The 14,273-nt window shown below is 39.8% G+C and overlaps 1 protein-coding gene across 2 annotated transcripts in view; it reads left to right on the forward strand.

Moving 5' to 3' along the window:
• Nucleotides 1–14,273, forward strand: part of psd3l (pleckstrin and Sec7 domain containing 3, like) — a 114,028-nt gene that overhangs the window by 13,638 nt on the left and 86,117 nt on the right. The window contains exons 3-4 of one of the 2 annotated variants that reach the window (XM_065240492.2): nt 1,077–1,887; nt 9,092–9,493. In XM_065240492.2, coding sequence (XP_065096564.2) covers nt 1,077–1,887; nt 9,092–9,493 — 1,213 coding nt within the window. Of the gene's footprint in view, nt 1–1,076; nt 1,888–9,091; nt 9,494–10,159; nt 11,329–14,273 lie in introns of those variants that run through there. The other variant, XM_065240494.2, reaches the window with a different exon arrangement.

Below are 14,273 nucleotides of genomic sequence, written 5' to 3' on the forward strand. Positions count from 1 at the left end.
ACATGGAGGGAAGAGACTTCGACAGAACACCGGACATCTTCTCTACTTATTTTCTATTCTAATTATTAAAAGATTTCCAGATGATTTCCTCACTCCATTCTGTCCGTTTAAGGGCTTATTGTAATCATAAACACCTACGTTTATCTTCAAATGATGTCTTTGACGATGGTATTCTATAAAAATGAAAGCCATCTTTTTTGGCATTCTTATTCTGACACTTAACAGCACAACAGGACATTTTCTAGTGAGTTATCTTGCTCTTTTCACTCGTGTCTAATTCATTTCCACTGTTTTTCTGCAACCGCATTGCGCGCGCAGCTTGCAGTGACGTAACTGTGATGTCTACTCTAAATTGGTCTATAAGTTACACTTTTTTCATAGTTAGGCTAGTCCTGCGACTTATAGTCAGGTCAGGTGTGACTTATATGTCAAAATTAATTCATATGAACAAAGAGAATCCGTTACCGTCTACAGCCGCGAGAGTCCGCTCTACGCTGCTCCTGTATTAATGTAATTCAATGGATTCAGTGATGTGGAATGACTTTGGGAGCTTAGTCAACATGATTTGGCTTGTCGTGTTAATTTAGCCTATTCAGCCTTTAGTTTATTTTGTCCGAATGCTACATAATGTAAATGTTTTTTTTTTGTTTCTTTAGGAAGTAGTACATTAAACGTTATCTTGTGCACTGCCAGCATTGGTGGAAGTTTTTATCCAGTTTCTGTTCGGTTGTACTGGTTCAACTGGTCACAGACAGTGTTGATCTATTCACATACACTAGAGTTATTCATTATCAGCTGAACTAACAGACACAAAGATCCCCTGTTGACACATGATGATGAATATCAGGGTACTAAAGACACTTCACTCAACTTGAGTGTCATTCACAGATTTCTCCTGACTGATTGTAAAGCTGTATTTGGTATTTAACATTCGTGCATTTCTTTGATGCTTTCATGCAATGCGATTTAAAGTGCATTTAAAGTATATAGTTAAGTTGTGATGGACATCACCTAACTTGTAAATCTCTTTCTTGAAGCAGTGTTTGATGATCTATGTCATGTGGTTTTTCAAACAGTCACCTCTCCATCCCCAGCAACAGAGGAAAACAGCACAGGTCTCGGTTCTGCCGTAGAAGATGTGGAGGACATCGATGAGACTTCACTCTTCCAGGAGATTGACACCGAGCTGTCCAACCTATTGAGCGGCCTGACCGCTCGCTATCAGCATGCTTTGGCCGAACAGAGCGCAACGTCAGGAGACGCCGCCGCCTCGCCCATGATCCTCTGCGACAACGACAAGGAAACGGCGTCTAAGATGGATACGGCCAATCAGGGCTTAGACCTTCAGAACGGTCAGTCCGAGTTAGCGGGGGAGTCTCTCCTGACGTCTGGCCTGTTGTTTGACTCGTGGTGTGAGGCGCTCATAAAGGACCCCGGCTCGATAGTGGACGAGCTTAGCTGTTTCAGGGTTGGACCAGGTGAAGACACCCAGAACGCGCCGGACGGCCAAAGTAAACCGGACGTCAGCCAGACTCACGCTGGAAATGAGATGAAAGAGACGGGGTCGCCCATGCAAGGCCTTTCTGAAGATTCCTCAACGGGACACTTAGACGAGTCTCTAGAAGAATCCAGTAAAATCCTGGCCGAGGTCCCGGGGATCTTTAGTGCCTTTCTGGAAGGAGGCAAACCCCGGGAGAAACCAATGAAGAAGCTGCGTTTTGAAGAGAGCAGGGAGGAGAGTCTGCTGAATGGAAAGAAGATGCAGAACGGAGCAGAAGTGAACAGTAGTGTGAAAGAGGAAGCGAGTCATGACATACAGAGTACAGAAGTCAGAGATACACCAGATGATCAACTACACAAAGCGACGGACCAACACAATACAGACAGGTACAGTAAACTCTTTATTCATATTTGCATACAGTTAATACAGATAGACACATAGGGGCGGTTTCCTGGACATGGATTAGTCTAGTCCAAGACTAAAATAAATGTAAAAGCTGTCCAAACTGAAAACATTTTGCACTGATATATCTTAAAAGACATCAATGCCCTTTGTTTTGCCTCAAAATGCACACAAGTTATGTTTTATGTACAGCATGTTTGTTAAAACTAGTTATATTTCTTAATTAAACTAAGGTCTAGTGCTGGCTTAACCTCCTAAGACCTGAGCTTTGGTTTGTCTTTTTTTCTAAGAACATGAAGCAGTGTATTTGTCCATGTTTGTGTACAACAGGTTCCAGTTACACAGAAATAAGTATTAAGGTGCAAACATCAAACATATGTGGACATCCAGGTCTTAGGAGGTTAAAGCTAACCTCTGTTCGGGAAACCACCCCATTAGTCTGATTAACTTAATTTAATGTGATGTGTTACAAACATTACAAAAACATTCATAAGTAATTTTTATATTTTAGTCTAATCTAAGTCTATTTTAGTCTAGTCATTGTTGTATGAGAAAGCAGAAATGATAAAAAATAGCTTGTGGTTATCTCTTTTTAGATACACTTAAAGACTCTTTTTAAATGTCCTTAAAAAGCAATGCTTGTCCATCTAAAATAACATATAGTAGGTGTATAGTTATTATTATTATTTATTTTCTAAACGTCTGTGTTTTGTTGGTAATTGGCACTTAAGTGCATATTATGAAAAACAACATGAACATGTAGTAAATTAGATTATCAAGTTATGGGGCAGGGCTTATCCTAGTCCCAGACTAAAACGCATGTTTGAGCTGCTTTAATTTCAAAACACCTTGCAGATTTTAACATATATCAGTACCATTGATTTGTCTCAAGATGCACACCAGTATAGGTTTTTGTAAGGTTTGTTTGTAAAAACTACTTAAATGTCCTAAAATAACTAAGGCACAGTCCTGGATTAATCTAGACCCTGTCCGGGAAACTGCCCCATAATGTTTTATAATCACTTTTAACAAGTGGAAGGCAAGATGTTGACATTATAGTAGGGATGGATGATAAATCGAGTTTAGGTGGAAATACATAAATTGACTTTTTTGTTGTATTTTTTGAACTACTGTACAGTTGTTTGAGTAATACGTTTTATGAAAAGGTTTTACATAGTTAATTGTAAATACTTTTTCAATTAAATTAATTGTTCCAATGCTCAAGTTTTGTTTTAATCTTTGTATTAAATATACATGTTAGTCATTTATTGACACAACAGAAATGCATTAACTTTAATTTAAACTTTAAAAATTAATTTTGAGGTAAGAAATACTGGAGAAAATAGCTTTAAATATTAACATTTGAAGAGTTGCGTTGCAAAACGAGATAAATCCATTTTTGTCAAAACATGTTTATTATTATGTTATCATGTTATTATTTTGTTTAATGGTGCTACTTGGCTGTATTTTTTAAGTTATGAAGGTTTAAATCAAAACAAACCAACTGCAGTTGAATTTATATTAATTGGAATGCACAACCAAAAAACGAGATTTCTGAAAAATAAAAATAAAAACGCAAAATTATCTCGTTTTGCAACGAAACTCTTCTTTTCTCTAGTCAATTATCTTTTGTTAACTCTTCCCCACCATTGAGGAGTTATCTCGTCAATTGAGAGAAAACATTTTCCTGAAAAAAACGTGTTCCTGATGAGTTTTTATGGTACTCTGTAATATCGTGATTATCCACTAGATAATGCTCTTATCCAATTGATAAAAAAACTAAAGCAAATTTTTTTTGTTAATTTAAATTCCGTGTATGTTTTAATATTCGCTCTGAATCTGATCTATAACAAAATTCCTTCACAAAAATGCAATTATTCAATTTTGTATTTTTGAAGAAAAATACCCATATTTAAGAGTTTATAACAAGAGAAAAAAATAAAGATAGGATGAGACATTATTTTCCCTGTTTTGTTTGTTTGTTTGAAAGCAGAGGGTCTGTTCTTTCATTTGATATATTTGTATGTTTATATATTTTTAGAAGACAATTTTCCTGGAAGGCATTTTGTGAAACTTTTGTGAAAATCACAAAAAATGCTAGCGGGCAATCTTTAAAAAAAGACTGGGTGGAATGAATTAATATGACACTCAGGATAATGCTTTTATTGTCTAAATATATCACATTATTAATATATCACATTTCAAAACACGCACGCTCAGATTGCACTGCCCACTTCCGGCATCAGACTGCTGTGATGGAAGGTTCTGCAGCTAGACATATTTCATTAAATTTGTCTTGATCTTTTGACATAAAACAGGTCTTAGTATGATTAATAGGAATGCTCTGATCAGGATTTTTGCAGCCGATACCGATTATTGATTTGTTGTCTTCGTGATCGGCGGATACCAATGGCGATACTGATTCTTCAAGCTGATATGCAAGTGTTAACATTTTTTCTAGATGAAGTAATACCACAGATGTTGCCTTTGTTATATTACTTCCAGTTAGGGCTGGGCGATATGACTCAAAAAATTATCGAGAAAATGTTTTCCATATCAGTCGATATCGATAATTATCATGATAAATAGCAAATCTTTACTCCTGTCAAATTTAAAGGCAGATTTTTGCTCCTGAATGAAAATTGTAAAAACCAGACAGTTAATAATGGTTTTAAACTACTTTTTATTCAGAACATGACAAATACAAAAACTAAAATCTTGTTTTAATGCATCTGTATTAAATGTAAATCTATTTGTTATGAAATCAACACTTTCTGACACAAAAGCAGCAAACTACTGTCCCTTTAAGACCCAAGACAGACTGCTTTAAGTTTCAATATACTGAGTAACAGCTGTTTATGTTCACTTGAACAAGAAAGAAAACTTAGTTCAGTGATCACGCGTGTGTTATACATATACGAGCTATACACGCTGATAAATGGATGTCAAGGGTGTCACTTTGCTGTGGGAGCGCACATACCCAAACACTATATTCACTGCAGTGGTGGATCTGCTGCTTTTCCTCAGTTTCCTGAATTTGTGAATGTCCTGTAAATATACTTTTAAAGCTGGGCGGACGTGTGCGTGCGCAAGGCGGACGCTGAATGAAAGTAAAGTATACTGCACGCACCTGTGTCTGCTGTGTTTGACGAACCCTGTTTGCGCGTCCAACATTACACACAAGAAAATGTTTCCGCGCATTTGGATTCCGTCCGCGTTATCCGCATCGCGAAAATCATAGGTCTCTACTAATAAATAAATAACTTGCCTCATCTTCCACTCCTTCAAGTCTGACTGTCACTGTGATTGTAAACCAAGAGCGCGTGCCGCATCCGGAAGTGCTCGCGCAACATTACGCACAGTGCTTAAACATTATCGATCACTTATCGAACTGTCCTTATCGTTTTATCGAAAAAGTTTATATCGGTAAAATTATCGTTATCGAATTATCGCCCAGCCCTACTTCCAGTAATTAGGTATATTATTGATTTAATAGAAAATTAAATAAATTACCACAACAAAACTTTCTTCTGCAAAGAGAAATTTATTATGCCTTTAAAAAAGTTTATGCCTGTTAAAAATAATAAAAATAAAAGAATTCACAGTCTTTACTGTATGACTTAACTATACACGCATTCGTATGAAGATAAAGGTAACAATCATGGTTTTTCAGTACTTTTACATTCCACTGTGAGTGTTTATTAGTATAGTTTGTTGTTTGCTTAATGCATCTGATGGAGCATTTGGAGCCAGGAGTTGACTTAACAAGCGAATTGTATGAAAGAGTAGTTGTTTACAATCATGATAAGATTGTAACAGTGTGATGTCAAATATTGTGTTTTTGCTGGCTGTGGAAAACATGCATCTTTGCAAGGCTTCTGAGGAATCCCGACATCAGAGAGAAATTGATTGTTGATTTTTAAATGACAAATGTTTTGTCATATTCGTGCTGTCCTACTGTAAATGCCAACTGTTTTGGACCAAACAAGAATTCATCCAGCAAAATGTAATTAACGTATATAGTATTTAGCAACTGGTCATCTGTGAGTTTTGAATTACAATGCCCAAGACGAAACAAACTGGTATTGTATTGATATTGATCTCTGCTAATAGTTGGTGGAAGTTTTTTAAGGTGCATTTCTCTGTTTAAATACGTAAAAACATTGCAGTGTTTATACACACTAGCTGAGAAAGATATGTCTGTGTTCGCTAATGATTGATTTAAATGCTTTCTGGTGATATAAACTTTTATTGTTGTGTCTGTTTGTGAGATTGTTTGGGTGTCTGCGACATGAATAAACACACAATGTGCTTAAAAATACTTTTGTATTGGTATTGAAACTGCGTAGTGGCCACAGCATGTGGGTTGTCAATCATAGAAGTGGGCAAGGCACATGCCTATAGACTGCTGAACAGGATTTGAAACTGGATTTGTCAAAAAGAGCAATTAAAGTAATGCATTTATCAGGTGTATCATAAGAGACAAATAATAAACCGGCAGCTTAATGTGGTACATTTAGTTCTCTGGCGTGTGTGTGTGGTTATTTGTTTCACTTCCTTTATAAACTCTCTCTCTACTTGTATTGGGCAGAAATGATGTGACTCAATAGAGGAAGCGTCACATTCACTTTATGTTGTTCGGAGGTGGAAGTTTAGATTAGAATGACACATTTTTAACTTCTCTATGTGGTTTTCACTCATCCTGTAAACAGCACTTATATATGAGTTTATGGCTCTGGAAATGAATCATGACTTTGGGTGAATCCAGTGGCGGGGTTTCACGAAAACCTATGGCAAAATTTCATAGTACACGAAGGCCATTCTCAAAGAACGAATCTATGAAACCACATTATGTGTGTACATACTTCACCAACCTGTACAAATCATACTACGATTGCATGGATGTACACTTACAGACAAGAATACAGAAGCAATACAAATGAAAAACAAAAATAGAAACTGAAAATCATGGTTGTTTAAAATGCTTTTCAAATGTTGTGAGTCTAAGTGCAACTCCAGCAACAGATAAACTAAAACAAGATAATATCAAAACAAAACATACTGTGACTTTAAATGATGTGATCGAGCACATGAGTTAACCAACTAACTAAGACTAAAACACTAAATAAAACACTTAATAAAACAGGGCTAAATGCAAAAACAAGTCTCACCTTCTGTCTTCGTGCAGTTTTTATTGCAAAAGTGGCCATATTAAAAAATGCGCGCAAATGGTTAATACAATTCACTTCGACTGTGCTACAATTTCCCAGTGGAAGAGAACATCTTTTTTTATCCACTGATAACAAATCATATTACTTCTGGAATAATCTTTGCAATATGCATAGCTCGAGTGTGGGTGAGAATCGTGAGTCTGTTTGAATGTTAAAACAAAAAAGGATTTTATTTGCGAAAATAAAGATTATAAAAGCAGCGGTCATCATGAGACCTCCCTGGGGGATTGTGTTCGACTTCAAGCTAAACTGCAGACAAACACATTTTCGGATATTTTAGAAAATGTTTTAGATCTTTCAGTTGATTAAATGTAATGTTACGGTGTCCACGACCTTCAAGTCCAAAAAAAGTGCGTCCGTCCTTCACAATTTAAATCCAAACGGCTCCAGGATGATAATCAAAGGTCTTCTGAGGGTAATCTGCGCGGTGTTGTTGTAGAAATATCCATATTTAAAATTTATTAACGAAAATAAATACCTTCCGGTAGCGCCGCCATCTTAGTCACGTCCGCATTCAGGATGAGAGCTTACGCAGCCTACGGAGGCTACTCTGCTGCTGCTTTGTGCCCCCGCCCTCCGAATTTGTCATACGTCACTAAGAAAAGTGCGTACACTACGCTAATACTCTCTCCTAATTACAGAGGAGTCTAAGATGGCGGCGCTACCGGAAAGTATTTATTTTCGTTAATAAAGTTTTAAATATGGATATTTCTACAACAACACCGCGCAGATTACCCTCAGAAGACCTTTGATTATCATCCTGGAGCCGTTTGGATTTAAATTGTGAAGGACGGACGCACTTTTTTGGACTTGAAGGTCGTGGACTATGGGTGGACCCCGTAACATTACATTTAATCAACTGAAAGATCTAAAACATTTTCTTAAATATCCGAAAATGTGTTTGTCTGAAAATGATGGACATATTCAACTCAGACAGCTTGGGGGTGAGTAAATCATGGGTTTAATATCATTTTTGGCCGAACTATCCCTTTAACATTGGCCAAATTTGACCCTGTGGGTTCGCTTAGTCCTGGATTAAGCTAATCCTTGTCCGCGAAACCAGCCTGAAGTGTCTTAGTTTAGGACTAGCCTTAAGCCTTATAGCCGGGGGAAAGAGTTTTATTACTAATAAAAGTTTTTGCTAAAGAGTTCCAAATATGATCATAATAGTATTTATTATAAAATGATGATATAGTATTTAATATAAATTAATTATTTAGTATTTAATATAAATTAATTATATAGTATTTAAAGGTGCAATGTGTAAATTTTAGGGGTATCTAGTGGTGAGGTTGCGAATTGCAACCAACAGCTCCGTCCACTGCTCACCCCTCACTTTTGAAACACATAGAGAGGCTACGGTAGCCACCACCGGACAAACATGTCATCATCGGAGACAACTTAGAAAAAAAATTGTCCGTTAAGGGCTTCTGTAGAAACATGGCAGCCAAAAATGGCGACTTCCATGTAAGGGGACCCTCGGTGTATGTAGATAAAAACGTCTCATTCTACGGTAATAAACACATAACGGTTCATTATTAAAGGTCTTTCTTTATACACCTCTGATAATATAGATTTGAATATTATTTACATTTCTGTCAAGAGACCCTTTTAAAAATTACATACTGTACCTTTAATATAAAATAATGATATATTTTATTTAATATAAAGTATTTGTTGTACTGCAATAGAATCAATGCTTATAATTACAGTAAAGAATCTTCACTCAGAATAACAGCAGTTACAAAAAAGTAAAATTCATTAAAGTTATTGTCATAATAACCATCGTAATTATGAGTTAAAATTTAATTCATACATGAACTTTTACAGGTCATATATTGATGTGCTATCTTTTTTGCAACAGTGTAATCCCAAAAAGGATCTGTCAGGAAATGACACCTTAACTTCTCTTAGAAGTGTTGTTTCTGAATTATGATTGCCTTTCTGTTTGTTTCAGATGTTCAGAAGGTCAATCCGGTGAGATCAACACCACAGATGTCTTCAGCTGCCAGTTTGAGACCATCCTGGAGTCAGAGCGTACTCTCTATAGCAGCATGGACTCGCTGGACACCGTGTCCAACCCTGTACCTGAACCATCGTTCACATTCGATATTCCCCTCACGCCCATGATCCAGCAGCGAATAAAGGACAGAAGTCTGTTTCTGAACTCCGGTTCAGACGCTGAAGTGTTGAGCGTCACAGCCACACAGAAGAGCGGTCGACCGGCTCTGGAGTTGACATCATCGTTTCTGTCGGCGGTCTGCGAGGATCCGAGTGCACCCGGTCACTGCGGGTCAGCTCTGTCAAATGGATTGATGAATGAGAAAGAGTCCAGAGATTGGCTGCAGGGCTGTTTAAGGTAAGATCATAGTTAACTTTATAAGAACACTTCTTTTGCTTATCAGAGACAGATGTGTTGCATACATAAAACATTGAGAATAGATTTTGTGTATGTGTTTGATCATACAGCGCCCTCTGCTGAATCAATGTGTTCACTGCACCTCACCTGTTTGTCCAGACACTGAGCACAACATTTTTAAGATGTATTAAAGCTACAGTAATGATTGTTCATAAGTAATGGCAGTAGTACTAAATGGTTTGTGTGTCTGTCCTGGTGTTGTTCCTAAAAAGAGCAGAAGTTTTGTTAATTTAAAATGAAATGACTTACATTTCATGAAAGACAGGTCATGGCATTACATCACAAATATGTGATATATCTTGATGACTTATTCCAGTTTCCGGAATAAACCACTTCCTGTTCAGCTTTTGCATGTGCTTCATTAAAAATAGAGATGTTTGACTCAAGATGCCTTTAAAGAAGCTACGAAAGATACGCATAACAATTGTCCATTGCATAAACAGATTTATATTTTAAAGTTTTATTATTGTTCTTGTTTTCACTAACATTTGAAAACTAAAACTGAATAAATGCAACACATAAAAAACTAGCTAGCTTAGCTAAGCACCTTAAAAGTTAATAGATATACATAAGTTCATACTGCTGTTATCATTTTCTTCAACAAGCAGAAGCAATGAGACCTGTTTTCCGGTTTGTTCATGTGACATTCGCCAAAATGCCTAAAATTATAAGTGCAATGCCCTAAACAGCTGCTCAAGTAATTGGAAGTCCCGCCTCCCAGTAAAAGGAGCCAATCATGAATCTTTAATGAATGTACTTGAGAACCTTTGGCCTTGTGCAGTACCTGGAGTGACCTAAAATTAAAGTGTTTTTAGCTCAATTTTAGTCTAGGAAACAGAATTTAGACATGACGCAGATGTGAGGTTTAATTATTGGTCAGAAATATTTTATTTTGGTGATTTAAAAGACGTCAGTCTTTTAACAGCACTTGGTCATATATGACTAAAAATAGCCTGGTGGTTCTCAAACAGGACATTAGGCAGGGAAGCAGCTCACTCGGCTTTGCTTCAGAGCTTTGCAGATAAAACAGTTTATGCTGACGTAAATACTTTTAGGTTTATTATTATAACACTTCACACTTTCAGAACACTTTTTAACACGTCATATTTCTAAAGAAACTGATCTCAATTAAGACTCTTTACTGAGCTGTGATCTTGGGTTCATCTGTCACATATTCATATAAAACAGAACTTCAGTTTTTATACACATTATGGGTCATTTTTAGTCACAAGCACATTTGAGTCCAACATTAACACACCGTATTACAGCGCAATGTTAAGAATAATAATGTCCAGAGAGTAAACCTGAATAAGCGTGTAAGGAAGATCAGATCACGCTACATTTGTTCATCATCCGAGCGTATCAGCCCTGCTGTTATTTATAGCTCCGGCGTAGCATCAGAACACAGCCTGCAGCAGCCTCCTGCCCCAGAGCATGCTGGATGTAAATAAAGCGCATCACTTCATCACTCCATTCACACGTGTGCATTCGGACAAACCCCCCGCTCCTCCGGCCGGCCCGCAGATGGAGCAGGGACGCTGGAGTTGATGGTGCCGAGTGTAGCGATGAAACTCACTCCACTAATAAAGAAACCCAGACCGATAGCTGTGTCCTAGCAGCCCGCACACGAGCGTCGTCTCCATGTAGGTCAGCTCAGACGGTCCGCTACAGAATCATCAGCACGTGGCGGCAGGCGAGGCGACTCTCATGGGCTCCATTCTGTCCGGCTGCTTTTCACAACCGGCCCTGTCCGATGCCGAGCATGCATCCGTTCAGTAAGTCTTGACCTTGCATGACACGCTTCTTTATCACCATGGCGATTCATGCGAGCAGCTGCGCCGGCTGTATGTGTGCGTGCGTGCGTTTGTGTGTGTGTGTGTGTGTGTGTGGACTGCAGTGACGTCAGCAGATCTGCTGTGAACGTCCTCTACAGCTGAAAGGATGGAGCGTTGTTGTATTTCTATGGTTCTCCCCTCCCTCTTGACTCCAGCATGCTGCTCCTGAATCAGAAATGAGATGTGTAAACATTACTGATACTGTATGTCTCTTATTAAAGTGTTATTATAAAATAAATACTTACACTCAGGCTATTGTAAAATCATTACTCTAAATCATGCAATGCACTTCAAGGGCAAAACCAACTGTACTTATATGTGCAAACCTTTACTTATAAGCTTGGTGCAAGTTATTATATCTGACAGAATTGACCAGCATTGACACTCGTATAGCTCTTCTTTTTTAGCCTGGTTTTTCCCAAGGTTTGTTTCTTTGCTACTCCTCGCCTTTATTTTATTCACTGGGTGTTCATGGACATCTATTTATACACATATAGCTGTTTAAGCTGGGTGCACACTGTAAGATTTTTAATATTCCTTTATGATTGTTGCATGTTACATTGTACAAACCCAGCTATATGTTAGCTCAGGTGTCATTAATGTCAGACTGTACAAGAAACAAAACTTGTTTAAGGGATGCATATTTAGCCCATTTTGTTATTTTATATGTGTCATGACTGCTGGGTGATCGATGGCTGTGTGATCTGTGTGTGTGTGTTGTTTACCTGTGGTGCCGGTTCCTCGTGTGTTCACTAACTCCGCCCCCTTGTTTCAGTTGATTGTTCACCGGTGGTGTCTCGTTTACCCTTCCCTTTATATTGCACGTAGTCCTGTCCTTTGTTGCGCGCTCATTGTTTTATCACAGTCCTGCTGCCCTGCCTTGTCTTGTCAGTCGCTCTCTGTCTTCTCCTTTGTTACCCCAGGTTTGGTTTCGGCGTTCGGGGACGCGTCTTCACCCGGACCGCTCGCTTGTAGGAGCATTGGATTATACTGACTTTGTTTGTCTCTCGATACAGCTGGTTCGCTTCGTTTCTAGGCGGTATACCAGCTGTCTCCCTCTCTCCGGTTTGCATCATCACCCGTGAGTGGAGTTCACCCATTTTACCTTGTGGATTATATTGACTCTAACTACTGTTGTTTCTCGGAACCGCTGGTTCGCTTCGTTTTTAGGCGGTGACCAGTGGTTTCCGGGTGGTCCTTCTACATCTGGATTACACAGTGGATTATCCGTCTGAGAACTTGGACTTCCATCTCCGCCTGTCATCCACCTTCAGGGCGGCGTGTTTCATCCCTCTGTTGCGTGTGGTGACAGTGCTGGCGTTCTCGACGGAGCGCGTGGGTGGCTCTCTCTTCCTTTGGATCTGTACTGAATTATTGTGTAGCGCCGACTCACTCTCCCCTACTGTGGGAGTGATTCATTCCCACAGTAGTGTTTCCATCGGAGTGAGTCAACGGGTGTACGCCGTGTGTGGATCTACCAGTGACTTGCTCTCCTGTTTTCTATATTTTTTCTAAATAAACTATTTAACTTGCACTTGACTCTGAGTCCGTTTCCTGACAGATGAGCGCGCCAAAAATGGAGTCAGCAAGTTTAGAGAGTCTGGAGGTACAGACCGCCCTTCACCAGCAGGGGGCGGCCATCGACCAACATTCGTCGTTATTGTCCGCTGCTGCCAGAGATTTCAGCATCCTGTCTGAGCAACTGAAAGAGCTCAGCAATCGCTTGGACCAAGTGACTCCTCGCCATGAAGCCTCAACCTCATCCGGGGGAGCCGCTTCATTTGAACGGGAGCCACACACGGCTACACCCCCCACCTACAATGGCGATCCCAACACCTGCAGACCCTTTTTACAGCAGTGCTCTCTCGTCTTTGCGCTCCAGCCCCGTCGATTTTCTTCATCCACTTCCAAGGTGGCCTATGTCCTGACATTACTCACTGGAAGGGCGAGAGACTGGGGTATGGCCGCCTGGGGGGCCAAAGCTCCTTTTACTTTTTCATTTGAGGCTCTCGAGGAGGAGATGTTAAAGCTGTTTGACCGCTCACTCAAGGGAGACATGGCAGCGGCTGAGTTGGTGAGATTACGGCAACGTAATGACTCTGTGACAGATTTCGCCATACGATTCAAAACGCTCGCTATTTGCTGCAACTGGAATGACGCGGCATTAAGAGCACAGTTCCTCGAGGGTCTCACGCCAGGTATTCAAGACGAAATTGCACTGAGGGAGCCACCCACGTCCCTGGAAGCTGCCATCGATCTGGCTCTGAGGGTCGAGTCTCGCCATCGGCAGAGAGATCTGCGTCGCTCATTTCGCCACCTGATGTCAGAACCAGGGGAGATCGCTTCAGAGACGCCCTCCGAGGAGCCTATGCAGCTGGGCAAGTTCCGAATTTCTGCTGGAGAGAGAAGTCGTCGGCTATCTAATGGCCTCTGTTTGTATTGTGGCAAGCCGGGGCATCTGGCGGCCACCTGTCCGGTAAAAGCTCATGCCCGCCGATGAACCTGGGAGTCTCGGTGGGCGCATCGTCATTTAAATCTCCCGTAAGCAGCACCACACTACCTGTCATGATTAACTCTTTCTCGTCACAGGCGTTGCTGGATTCCGGTGCGGAGGCGTGTCTTTTGGATGCTGGGTTGGCCAAGTCCTGGGGTATTCCATTCATCCCTCTCTCCTCTCCTTTGTCTGCCTGGACATTGAAGGGCCAGCATATGGCTGTGATCACGCACCGCACACCCCCTGTGAGTTTGTTTGTTTCTGGCAATCATCGTGAGGAGATTGAATTTTACATCTTAGAGGATTCACAATCGCCAGTCATTTTAGGTCATGACTGGCTATCCAAACATAATCCTCACGTTGATTGGCAGAACAATGTTGTGTTATCATG

This window comes from Paramisgurnus dabryanus, chromosome 10 (assembly GCF_030506205.2).
Source record: "Paramisgurnus dabryanus chromosome 10, PD_genome_1.1, whole genome shotgun sequence".
Classification (NCBI taxonomy): Eukaryota; Metazoa; Chordata; class Actinopteri; order Cypriniformes; family Cobitidae; genus Paramisgurnus; species Paramisgurnus dabryanus.